The 13,636-nt window shown below is 40.2% G+C and overlaps 1 protein-coding gene across 1 annotated transcript in view; it reads left to right on the forward strand.

The window, feature by feature from the left end:
- Positions 1 to 5,051: 5,051 nt before the first annotated feature.
- The window catches only part of MLYCD (malonyl-CoA decarboxylase), a 31,195-nt gene continuing 22,610 nt past the window's right edge, over positions 5,052 to 13,636 (forward strand). Inside the window, exon 1 of the mRNA XM_072634212.1 lies at positions 5,052 to 5,872. Coding sequence (XP_072490313.1) covers positions 5,177 to 5,872 — 696 coding nt within the window. The 5' untranslated portion in view covers positions 5,052 to 5,176. The remainder of the gene's footprint in view (positions 5,873 to 13,636) is intronic.

Below are 13,636 nucleotides of genomic sequence, written 5' to 3' on the forward strand. Positions count from 1 at the left end.
TTTTCTCCATTTACCAACATATAGCTATATAGGGCCAAAAGGATTTGGAGCTAGGCCCTGAGTTGAAGTTACTTCTAGTCCTAACTCTGTTGTAAACTGACTGGATGACTTTAACCTACCTACCTCTGGCCTTCAGCTTCCTCATTTGTAAAATATAGGTATTGGACTAGATGATCTTTAAGGTCCCCTTCAGATTTTATGTGAAAAATTCTACCATGTTGTTATGTTTGATAATTTGATAATTTCCTGTTCTAGTCTCTATTCTATTTGACAGAGCACGATGTATGAGGGGAGACAGAAGTTTAATGGAAATAATACATCCTGAACCTAAGTATGGGTCTTTGAAATGTATAAATACTACACCCTATATTAAATAGTTCTTGTAAACTGCTTCTATAACACTGACAAGACTGCTGCTAGAAACGAGCATCCTAAAATTTGTGCTAGGATCCTCTGAAGCTATTTTTCATTGGTGCCAGTGGGGAAAAAGACAGATATTATCTAACGTGGGTTTATAAAGAAATATTTCAGTCCAAAAACAGTCTAAAGTGAAGGGTGGAAAAAAGTGAAGGGTGGAAAGCGTCCAAGATGCACTAGGGACGTTGAATACTAATAGTGATTCCAGCTGTTAGTGCAACAAATCCAACTAAATGTGACAGTAAGAGTTGAACTTGGTACCTGATGACAAACACAAATTTAAAGCTTGACTTTGGTTGGAATATGTAGTAATGGGAAGGTAGAGGTTATGGAAGTCTTTCTACTATGGTCCTTTAGAAAAAAAACTACTTGTGAATTTATATATACTATTTGCTTACCTCCATAGACATGTCAAGTACTACAACTTGTTTTACTCGGGTCAGTGTTGTTCCTGCACTGATACAGATTCCAAAGTGGCTCACAAACAAACAGCATTTAAGTTTAAGTTAACATATAGACATCTTCCTTTCTGTTCCTAGGAAGCAGGTCAAGGTGTAGTAGAAGGAATACTTGATTTGGAGTTAGAAATCTGGTTTCATTTCCAAGCTCTGCTACCTGCTACTTTTTGATGTTTATCAAGTCTCTTCTCTGGGTCACTAATTCCTTACCTACAATGGGGCAAGAGGTTTGAACAAAATGGTTTCTAAGATTATTTCTAGCAGTTGAAAGTTGATTCTTTGATAGTTTATGATGAAAACTGACTGCAGGTTGGATAGCACTCATTTATGAGAATATGATTGTGGAACCCTATCACTGTGTAACAAAAAGAACAAAGGAAATTAGATACAATACGTTAGCATTACAGGCTCTTGACTGACCTAGCCAGGCTCGTAAATGTAAGCACCAGAACTGCTATAGAGAGAGCAGGACAACTTAGACCGTATAGGAAAATCTGCAGGATCTCCAGAGGTAGAGAATAAATACCCTTATAAAGTCTAAAATAATGGCAGCTAAGCAGGAGAGGATCTAAGAAAAGAAGTAAACAGAACTACATCAATGGTTTGGTTGACAGCAAGTACAAATTCCCAAGGCCTTTAAGTAAGGGACAAACAGGCAAGTGCTAGCTGGGGCAAACAGCCTAAAGCCCAAAGAATAGAATTCTTGAGACAAAAGGTTAGCCAGCCAACATGTTTTCATTAAGTGCTTACTCTGTGTTACCACTGTGCTAAGTTCTAGGGATGCCCAGAAACATATTGCTCTCTTAGTTTAGTGGTGAGAAAAGGGCTAAGCTGGGTTAGATATCTCTGAGTCCAGGGGGCAAGATTTAATGAGATGAAGAAATGCTGCATATGGATGAAATATCTGCTCTAGGCTAAAAAAGGTCCAGGATTGCAGAAAAAGACTCTAAAAGAGATGAAATTGCTAACTAAATTTTTGCCAGCTTGAGTACATTGTCTTGAGACTGAGATTTGTTGGTAACACTCAGAGGATGAGACAAGATCCAAAGGAGAAATGTAGGGTCCAAGAAAGGACAGGTATAGTTGCCCCAAATGTACCCAGGAGATGGGGAGATGATTGAACTTACCTACCACAATAATCATTCTATTACTGATAATTATTACCAGTACGTATTATACTTCCACTTGAGTGGGATAGGTTTAGTGAAGACTTCTCAGATTGTAATTCTTCTCCCAGGGGTGAGGTAAGACCTAGAGGCTCAAGGTTACAATATTTTTAGAATAGAATAGTTTCATATAAGGATATAAAACTGTGTAGTGTATTAGGGTCTCAGTGATTGGATAAAACTTACATAATTCCTCGATGTCTTCATTTCAAAAGGGATTGGTTAGATTTCGTGTCTAGAATGTAAGATCATATTCTCAGCTAATGAGGATAATGGTCAGTGGGGGAGGAGGGACTTGCGTTAGGGTCTATATAAATCACTGCCCTTTTCTTTGTTTTCGGCTTTCCTACTCCTACAGGTTAGCCCCGCTTCTCGAGAATCGAATAAATCACTTTTCTGTCATCACTTTGAGAGGCCTCTGAGTAACTGATTTATGTAGGGGCCTGAGCCATCCCACACACACTGTATATTTTATCTTATTGTGACTTTTACAGAATCCTACAGGCCAGGTCACTGAACCTGACCAATACCTGCCATGAGTCTTTTTTAATGTCTTCCAAAATTTCATCCAGTCTGAATTAGAAAATCTGAAATAATAGAAAATCCTATCATTCATTTACTAGAGAATGGCTTTAATTATTGGAAAGTTTCTCTTTATTTTGTACTGAAATGGTACAAAGGAAAGAACTATGAATTTGGAGTCAGAGAAGCTGGGTTCAAATACTGGCTGTGCCACTTCACTATGACCTTGGATAATTTACTTAACCTTCCTGGACTCCAGTTTCCTCATTTGTCAGTTGAGTGGGTTGGAATGGATAACCTGCAAGGTCTCTTTGAACTCTATAAACCTATGAAATCTATAGTTCTATGTATAACTACCAACTGTTTTCCAGCAGTACTTTATTCTGAGAGAAGTTAAGTGAGTTACAGGAAGAAATAGATAAGAAAACTGTACTAGTGGGAGACCTCAACCTCCCCCCCCCCCCCCAGAAATAGAAAAATCTAACCACAAAACAAGTAAGAAAGAAGTTAAGCGGGTGAATAGAATTTTAGAAAAGTTACATATGCTAGACCTCTGGAGAAAACTGAAAGGAGACACAAAGTAATTTATATTTTTTCTCAGCTGTACATGGCTACATAAAACTTTCTCACTTGTACATGGCCATGGATTAGGGCATACAAACCTCACATTCAAATGTAGAAAGGCAGACATATTAAATACATCCTTTTCAGATCATGATGGAACAAAACTTATGTGTAATAAAGGGCCATGGAAAGATAGATTAATAATTAATTGGAGAAAATTGAAAGAGGATACAAAGTAATATACCTTTTTCTCAGCTGTACATGGTACCTACACAAAAACTGACCATGGGGTAGGGCATAAAAACCTCACATTCAAAGCAATACAAAGATCAAAGACAATTCCAAAAGACTCATGGTAAAAAATACTATCCACATCCAGAAAAAGAACTATGGAGTCTGAATGCAGATTGAAGTATATTATTTTCACTAATTTTTGTTTTTCATAGCTTTTCCCTTCTTTCACAATATGATTAATGTAGAAATGTTTACAAGATTGAACATGTATAACCTACATCAGATGGCTTGTGTCTTGGAGGGGCAGGAATGGGAGGGAGAAAGAAAAAATTTGGAAGTCAAAATTTTGTAAAAAATGAATGTTGAAAACTATTTTACATGTCATTTGAAAAAATACTATTTTCAAAAATCAAGAAAGAACTTCCCAGATGAGCAAATTCTACATACTAATAATACAGTTTGGCACCTTTTCTGCAAAAAGGTTAAGAATCAAGTATGATTTGGTTAACTACCAAAACATCTAGGTTGTGCAGTGGATAGAGCACAGGGCCTGGGGTCAGACTTGAATTAAAAAAAAAACAAAACAGCCTCAAACATATACTATCTGTGTAACCAAGTCACTTAACCCTATTTGGCTCAGCTCCTCATCTGTAAAAGGAGCTGGAGAAGCAAATATCAAATCACCCCAGTACCTTTGCCAAGCAAACCCCAGATGAGATCACAGAGTTGAATTCGACTGAACAACTATGCAAGCATATATAAATGGAGTAGATACTCCTGTATAAATTTTTAAACTGTTTTTGTATCCTCGTAATCTAGCACAGTATCTAGGAGGCTCTTTAAGATATTTATTGACTGATATTACTTCTCCTCTTCCAGCCCTCCCCAATAAAGGGGGATGGGAAAAGGGGGATCTAACCAGTGATTTAAAAGCTACCAGGAAACCACCAGCTGTGCCTCTTTACTCCTGCGGCTGGAAACAGTTAAGTAACTAAACGGATTAAGTGTTAAGACTGGAGTCAGAAGGTCTAGCATTCAAATTCTCACTCAAACAAGTTATTAGCTGTGTGAGCCTGGCCAAGTCACTTTTCCTCTCTGCCTCAGTTTCCTCAACTATAAAATGGGGTTAATAATAGTACTACCTCCCAGGATAGTGAAGACAAATGAGATATTTGTAAAGCTCTTAGCCTGGTACGTCGTGGGCCGTGGGCGCTTAATAATATTTGTTTTCTTCTATCTTTCCTTGGAGTCTTTGGTCCTTGAGAAAGAGTGATGACCCTGTGGGTCATGGATGGTCCTTGAGAAAGAGTGATGATCCTGTGGGTCATGGATGAGTGGAGTGGCCGGAACCTCACAAACAAGTCAGGGTTAAGATCAAGGACAGGCTGGGCCCTGGAAGCGTCCATCAAGTTTCCCTGGACTTTGGGAGGAGATCCGACCATGTCCTAGGATGGCTGGGCATGTGGAGGTCTTTGCTGCTCCTCAGCTCCAGCCCCACACCTCTCCCCTCTCTACCCATCCCCGCTGTCACACACACACACACCCCCTCCTTCCCCCCCTCCCCCTCTCCCTCCTCCTCCCCCGCCTCAGACTGGGCTGGGGGAGTCCAGATGCCACACCTTCCTGCTTCCAATCAGACTCACTTCCGGTGGCAGCCCTCCACCTCTCACACACCGGGCTCCTTTCCAGTAGCCGCGCTGAGAGCGGTCCCAGGGTTAGGTTTCCCCGAGTCTGACCCTTGGCCACACTGGGCAGTCGGCCATGCACCTGACTTTCTGATTGGCCGCTATCGTACCCGCCCCCCAAGTTCGCCCAATGGGCGGGCCGAGCGCCGCTCGAGGATTCCGGAAGCACGGGGTGCCGGTAGTGGCTGCGGTCCCTAACAGCTGTCCCCGGGCGCTAGGCGCCATGAGAGGCCTGGGGCCCGGCCTGTCAGCTCAAAAGCTCCTGGGGCTACGGCTCCGCTCTCGGCTTCCGACCCGGCTCCGGCTGCGGCGGCTTGGAGCCCCCGGAGCGACCCTGGAACGGGCAATGGATGAACTGCTGGGCCGCACCGTGCCGCAGGCCCCGGCCTACGAGCTCCGGGACAAGACGCCGGCCCCGGCCGAGGGTCAGTGCGCTGATTTCATGCGTTTTTACCGCAGCCTGGAGGGCGCGAGCCAGCGGGCCGAACTGCTGAGCCGCCTGGCGCGGGGCTTCGGTGTAGACCACGGGCAGGTGGCGGAGCACAGCGCGGGCGTGCTGCGCCTAGGCGCAGCGGTGGGCACCGCGGCCCCGGGGCTCCCGCAGGTTCCGGCTCCCGGGATCTCCTCGCCGCCCGCGCCTACCCCGCGGGAGCCTGGCGCCCTCCTCCACGCGGAGGACCGGCTCCGCTACGCGCTCGTGCCGCGCTACCGAGGCCTCTTCCAGCACCTCAGCAAGCTGGAGGGCGGAGTGCGCTTCCTGGTCCAACTGCGCGCAGACCTGCTAGAGGCGCAGGCCCTGAAGATAGCCGAGGGGCCGCACGTCCGGGTAAGGAAGGACGCCGGCCCCTCCAGTCCGTGCCCCGGGCTCAGCCCTGGAGCCAGCGGAGAGGGCGTCAAGGTCAAGTCCAGAACCCTGGTGGTTCCTGTTAGCTCCTGCCCCTTCCCATTATCCCTCCTTCCCCTCTAGGCCCAAGACTAGGAGTACACCTTCTCCTCACCCCGCGGATGGGAAGCAGTAAGAGTTTTTTAAACACCTACTTTGTTTCAAGCATTGTGCTAGACACTAGGAAGTGCTGAGACCAAATCTGACACAATGTCTCAGCAATGACATATTTATGCTTCGTTAAAACATGCACTATTGTTTCACACGAAGTAGAACTGAAAGTGACCCAAGTGTATCATCACCTGGTTGCTCACAATGTAGATAAGGAAACTGGGACTCAAACTTTGACAGTTACTCTTTTGGTGTCAGAAGTAACTGTTGTGCTCTATGTACTGTAATGTAACAAGCTGGATTTTTGATCCATCACAGTTACCAGTAAAGGTGGAATAGTTGATTCAACAAGCATTTAAGTGCTTTCTCCGTGATAAGTCATTTTTTTTTTCATTTGTATCTGACTCTTTGTGACCCCATTTGGGGTTTTCTTGCAAAGACACTAGTGTTTTGCAGTTTTCTTCTCCAGCTCATTTTAAAGTTGAGGAAGCTGAGGCAAAAAGGGTTATGGGACTTTCCCAGAGTCACACAGCTAGTAAGTGTGTGCCTCTGGATTTGTACTCGGAGGTCTGTCCACTGAACCATCAAGCTGTGTGACACCCATGGTGCTATACTCTATGGACACAGACAAAAAACAAACCATTCTGCCTACAAGGAGTTTATCTTTTGGAAAGAAACAATTTATACAATGCAAATATAAATGAAGCAAATACAAGTAATTTAGAGAAGGTTCTAATAGCTGGGGCATGGGGTTGAGAATCCTGTAGCAGCAGAGGGTTAAGTTGACAGAGAAGAGAATAAGGAAAAGGCAGTGAGTGAGAAGGGAGTACATTCCAGACATGAGGGGAGAACCTCAGCAAAAGCCTGAAGACGTCATCTTTAAAAGCCCTGAAGGATAGGTACCAAATATGTGATTTTGTTTGGATAAAGAGGTCTTTATTGGGGAAAGACCTACCAGTGGAGTTCTGTAACTTCTCTGCAACTTAAGAGTCATACAGAGTTACCTAGAGCTCTGAGAGTTAAGGAAATTGCCCAGGATCCCATAGCCAGTATGTCCCATAGGATCCCTAACTTGAAGGTCAGCCCTTTCTGAATATACTATATCAAGCTGCTCCTCAAGATACCTGACACCTTGATGTTGGAGGTCCCTGTGGTATAGTAGAACAAGAACAAAGCTTCCAGAAGTGAATATCTAGGTGTGACAGAAGCAGGTTGTGTGACATTAGGCAAGTCGTTTAATCTCTCTTGGGCCTTTTTTTTTTTTTTACTGTAAATAAGAGAATTAGACTAGATAATTTTTAAGGATTCCTATAACACATTATACAATATTGAACTTCATTCTTTGGTATAGAGCCAATCTGGTATAATAATAAGATAGATAATAATAATAGAGTCAATCTGAATAGAAAACTGGTTTCATTTCAGGTAGACTCAGGGTTCAAGTTCCACCTCTGACATACTGACATGTGACCCTGGGGTACATCGATTAACCTCTCAGTGCTCTAGGCAATTCTTTAAAACTGGAAGTTCTAGAAAAGGTACCACCCAACATTATAAGAGGGAATTTTCCTCATCCAAGAGCTGTGGTGGCTACTATATAAGTATTTGTAAGCTTGAATAACTTTTCTTTCTGGGAAGAGATGACATCACTGAAAACAAATAAAAAATGATCTGAGCAGAGCAATTCATTATTAGTACCAGTTATGGAGGAACCAGTTGCCAGCACCTTTTGGCCAAGAGAGAATGATATTAACTTGTAAAGCTCTTGGCAGTGTGCATTTGACATGTAGCCTATACACTTTCACCTTTGAGAATCAGTGTGATGTAATGGAAAGAATACTAGATGTTGAGACACCTGTTCAGAGTTGAGTCTGAACTCTGCCCATTTAGTTGCTCTGTAACTTTAACAAGTCACTTCACTTTCTGAGCCCCACTTTCTGCAAAAAAATGAGGCTATTTTCCCTGTCTATATCACAGGATAGTTGAGGCAGTCAAACAAAAATGACATCTATAAATAAAACCCAAGTGAACTATTTATATTGTTATTCTTGTTCAGGTGCACTTGGCAATTTATTATTTGTTTATTCATTTATTTACTTTTCACTTGAGTAACAAGCATACCTTCCTAAGGCATCTTGGTGGTATGTTGAAAATGTTAACTGGAAATTTTTTTCCCCCTTTTTAATTGCCTCCAGATTTTGAGTCCTTTAAAATTGTACGGAGCCTCTTTTAGTTAAGGAGTGGATATCCATTACAGAGTGACAGAAATGTATGGTGATTGATATGTTGAGTTGTATTAGATTTTATATCTCTTCCTAAATCTTAGCTTCAGTTTTTCATATCCTAGCCTTCCTAGAAGTTATGATTTCTAATTCTGCCACTGTCAGTGTTTCATACTCAGTTGAGAACTAAAGTTAAAGGCAGATATTAAAAGTTTCTAGCCTACCTTTCATTCAAAGCTGTGCTGTAGCAGTAAAGGGCTTACAAGTATACTAAGGTAGCTGTTTCAGACCTACTCCCTTGAGTCCCTCCCATGGAAGGTGGATATTTTTTCTGGAATGCTATAGTGTTTTTAACTGAAATCAGGAGTTTGTGCCTCAGTTCTCATTGTTCCTAGGGTTATAGAGTACATATAGCATATTGCCTGGATCTGTACTGATCTGAGGATCTGAAAGTTGGCGTCTTTGTATATGGTATAAGTTCATCTTCATAAAATTTGCCTCTTCTGTAAAAAAAAAAAATGTATATTACTTACATTATATTAAACTCCCTGAGGTGTGTTCCTTAAATTTTCAACTTATGAGGAAGTTCATTGTTACTAAGTTCTCTGAAAAAGTAAATCAATAGTCTCTTGTTCAAAACTCTTTATTGACCTTCCAATATTTCCCCCTTCCTCTGGTCCAAATTCCTCAGTTTGGCATTTGGGATGTTCAACAATCTGTCCCCAAACTGTTTCCCACAGTAAACCTGTGTACCAGCCGGAGTGATCAGTCCCCTGAAAATTTTCCAATGAAAATCTTATTCACTAACCAATCTTTTCATTTCCATTTTCTCCCCTTCTAATCCATCCTTCACATTATTATCAGATTAATATTTTTTTCAGATAACTAATCATGTTATTTTTCTGCTCAAAAGCTTTCATAGGCTTCCTCTTCCCTACCAATAAAATTCAGACTCCTTGTCATGGTACTCAAGGTTGTCACTGCATGTTTTGCGATTACCTGGTCTCTCCAACTTTGTTTCAAATGGACTCCATTCCATATACTTTACACTCCAGGCTATTCCGGCTCTCCAACTTATGCTTCTCCTTATGACGTTCTCTGAGTTTGAAAGGACTTCCCTTTCCCTTCCACGCAAATTCCCTCCCTCCTTCCCCCCTCAAAAAAAAAAAAAAACAATCCTGAGAGTTGCTGCAAGCTTATATGTTATTCCATTGGAAATACTGCCACCAGAACCCTATTTAATGTTTTTATATATAATTCAAGGGAAAGTGGCTTTGATTTTTAAGATACACATCACATTAGAAGCAATAAATGAGATGATGGTAATGGAACACTGAGAAGGAACCATTGCCACTTCTTACCATGGCCCACAGCCTGATTTTGAGGGAATAGTCAAAATTAGAATAGAAAAAATATGGCCGTCTGGGACCAGTTAGTGTATCAGCAAATTCTGGAAGTGATTCACATAGCCATTGAGGGTATTATTGATTTGATAACTGATGGTCACAATGCCAAATTCTGAAAATTATAAGAAAAGCTTGACTTCCCTTAAAAATCAAAAAAGCCACTTTCCCTTGAATTATACATAAAAACATTAAATAGGGTTCTGGTGGCAGTATTTCCAATGGAATAACATATAAGCTTGCAGCAACTCTCAGGATTGTTTTTTTTTGAGGGGGGAAGGAGGGAGGGAATTTGTGTGGAAGGGAAAGGGAAGTCCTTTCAAACTCAGATTTCCAAATGAAGAAAAATATTGCTTGAAGTCAAAACAATAGAAAAATGTGGCATAAAACCACCTAGGACTGATTTTTCTTTGATATGAATTAAATTAGTAAATGAATTATTAATTTGATCATCTGAATCTGACCTATGTGCGATTACATATAATCATGCAGTCATTTAAGATTCAGCACGAGCATATCCCTTATAGGTCATTCAGGGGCAACCCCTTCATTTGCAGATGAAGAGATTGAAACCTGGAGAGATGATATGCCTCAGAATGTGACCCAAGGAAGGCCACTTGACTACTCTTCTGACCTATGACATAACATTTGACTTGAAGATCTTTCCATTTGGCTTTTCCTTTTTTTTTTTTTTTTTTGCATTTCTCTGTACTAAAGCTCTCTCCTCAAAGAAATGTCATTAATATTAAAACATCTTCCATTAATATTAAAATGGCCTCCTTTGCTATCCATTTTGTATTCTGGGGGGATCTGGTGGGAAAAGTCATACAAATTAAATTATAGCACACAGTTTCTGTCTATGGGTATCATTAGTTCTTAAAAAAAAAAAAAGTTTGCCAAGAGAAGAGCAGTAACAGGAGATTTATATGCTTACTTTCTAATCTAACTAAAATCTTCATAACTATACATGACTAAGGACATTCTCAATGAGGTATCTTTGGGAAACAAGCAGGTTTTCATAAGTAATAAACAACAGTGGACTGTCTTTACCATCTCCCAACTAACTGGACTTTTTATTTATTTGTTATTATGATGCAAGCTGGGCCTAAGGTTAAAAAGGAACAGAATGGGGTGGGTTGATATTGGGAACATGGAGGATCTTTTACTGACCCAAAGTAAATGAAGGTCCATCTTATCAATACAAATATTTATCAGTGTTGCTATATATCAGCCAAATATGGAATATCATGCCTCTAAAGAATCAAAGATGGGTACCACATGTCAGGCAGTGCATGGAAGGTGTGAACAGGCTGCAGCACTGCAACCAACCAGAAGCACCAGAGAACAGGAATAAAAGATGTTATCATGGAATTGTATGACAAGAAGAAAAGATGGACTTCCTGTAGAAGGTGTCACAAAAGCTGAGTTTTTAAGAGTGCTAAGAAATCCAAGAGGAAGAGGTAAGGAGGGAGAGCATTTTAAGCATGGAAGTAAGGGGGAAGAGGTAAGGGTGGAGACATGAAATATTATGGCCAGGGAACAGTAAGTTGGCCAGTTTGGCTAGAACATACAGTATTAGAAAGAATGATATCCAATAATTGGAAATGTATGTAGGAGCCAGATTGTGAATGACTCTTAAGTGGCAAAGTTTGTATTTGGTCCTAAAAGCATTAGAGATCCACTTCTTGTGAGAAAGATCAAAAGGTAAAGAAAAAAAAAAGCAATTTTAGCATTGACATAGGAAAATCTTCCTAACAAATAGAGCTATTTAAAATTTGAATAGGCTACATCTAGAGGTGGTATGAACTGCTTAAATGGATAGCGAGCTTTCCCTTACTGAAGATTTTCATGCAGAGGCTAATATGTTGTCAGGTATGTTGTCATGGGGATTACTTTTTGAGTTTGGGTTAAACTAAGTGCTCATTAAGGTCTCTTTCAACTTTGAAATTCTATGATTACTCACAATCACTGGTATCATCCCCTACAGTGGCTGAACATTTGAAACTAATCTCATAACAATTTAAAGGTACCACGTGAGATGCAGATATATACAAAGATGAAGAAGACTGGGTTATGTGTTTTATGCCTGTAGTTTGCTAAATAATGCCATTTGTTGGGAATTCAGTGTTGGAAAAGAAGGAAAACTAGACTGGGACAGGAATCATGGGATTTATTCCTAAGTCCTACTCAATTGATTTCATTGTCTTAAGCGTGTCACTTGGGCTTTGTGTATATAAATTTCCTCATCTGAGCCTGTGTGATACTCCCATTCCATCTTCTACCTCCCTGTCTTTGAACAGACTGTCCCCCTGCCTAGAGTGCTCTCTTTTCTCACCCACACATCTATCTCCGGCCGAGGCTTAGTTCAATTACTACTTCCTACAAAATGCTCTTTCTCATTCTGGTTATTTAGTCCTTTTCTTCAACCCACCAAAATTAACAATTACAATAACAGAAATTTCAATAATATATTAAGGTTTGCAAAGCATCTTGCATACATATTTATTTTTTGTTGATTGTTTTGCATACTGTCCTTCCCTCTACCATTTAAGCTCCAATTCTTTATTTTTCTTTGTATCCCTAGCTTAGTGCTAGTAGGTGCTTAATAAATGTTTATTGAATTAGATTAAATTTTGGAGGAGTTTGGACTAGATTGTCATTGGGCTCACTTTCTAACCCAAACCTATTAAACATTCATAAAATAAACAAGGGCTTTATTATAATATAGACCTATATAATTTGTGCAGAATTTATGAAAAGATGGATGCATGGATGCAACTCCATGCTAAGCAAAAATAGTATGATACACTGGAAAGAGCATTTTATTTGGAGTGAGAGGTTCTGGGTTAAAATTCTATCTCTGACATACCTATATGACTTTAAGCAAATCACTTCACTTCCCTGAAGGGTTTGGATGGGATGATCTCTGAGATCACTTCCATCTCAAGAGAGGTGATCCTACTAGATATACCTGATAATTGACACTATATCACTTATAATATTACTTTAAGTGTTAACATGGTACTTTGGAGAGGGGATTTAGAAATCAGAGAACCTTAACTGAAATCCCATCTCTTCCATTTACTACATTATGATGTTTTACAAATCACTTAACCTCTCCAAGTTTCCTGGTCTTTGAAGTGAGGAGGTTGGGCTAATGACTTCTAAGGTCCCTTCCAACTCTAAATCTGTGATCCTTGGATATGCTTGGTGACTTGAAGCACTTCTTCTTTCCTACTGGCCTACTATTAAATAAGTAAGTCACAGCAAGTTCTATTGATTTTACTGCTACAATAGCTTTTCTTTTTGCATTTGTCTTCTCCACTCCTGTTGCAACTATCCTAATTCAAGACCTTCTCATCTCCTAACATCCTTCTCAGTCTGTATTTCCCGCTCTTAAACCTGTGCTTTATAGGAAAGGATTAGAGTTAGCCTTTTTGGATATTGAAAATGTGTCAAACATATTGTGTCCTCGTACAAATAATTTTTTCTTGTTAAAAATGGAATATTATGTTTTCGATAAAAGGTGTGAAATATGCCTGATAATGTCACTTTTAGATGCAAAAAGAGCCCTGTTTTATTATACCTTGGATGTCATCATCTGTCCAAAATTAAAAGATAAAAATTGCATTTTTATCTGTTGATGGCTCAGAGATAAAATCCAAATTTTCAGGTGAATGGGTCAATAACATTTTCTGGAGTGTTTCCAAAAAATGGGGTTTTATATATATGGAGAAAGGTGAGAGAATTACAGAGGAGTAGAAGAATCAGGAAGTTAGGTCTCTCATAGGGTAAATAGAACTGATTTTACAAAAACACAGGTATAGCAAAAAGCAACTAATTTATGTGACTGTGCAACTGGTTATATATAGAGAGATTATCCTTTCATTGGAACAGCAGGAATCTACAGAATCTTGTGGTATATATGAGAGACTTCACTTTAAATTCTGATTCTTGCTATGACTAGAAAA

Source organism: Notamacropus eugenii, chromosome 1, assembly GCF_028372415.1.
Source record: "Notamacropus eugenii isolate mMacEug1 chromosome 1, mMacEug1.pri_v2, whole genome shotgun sequence".
Taxonomy (NCBI): Eukaryota; Metazoa; Chordata; class Mammalia; order Diprotodontia; family Macropodidae; genus Notamacropus; species Notamacropus eugenii.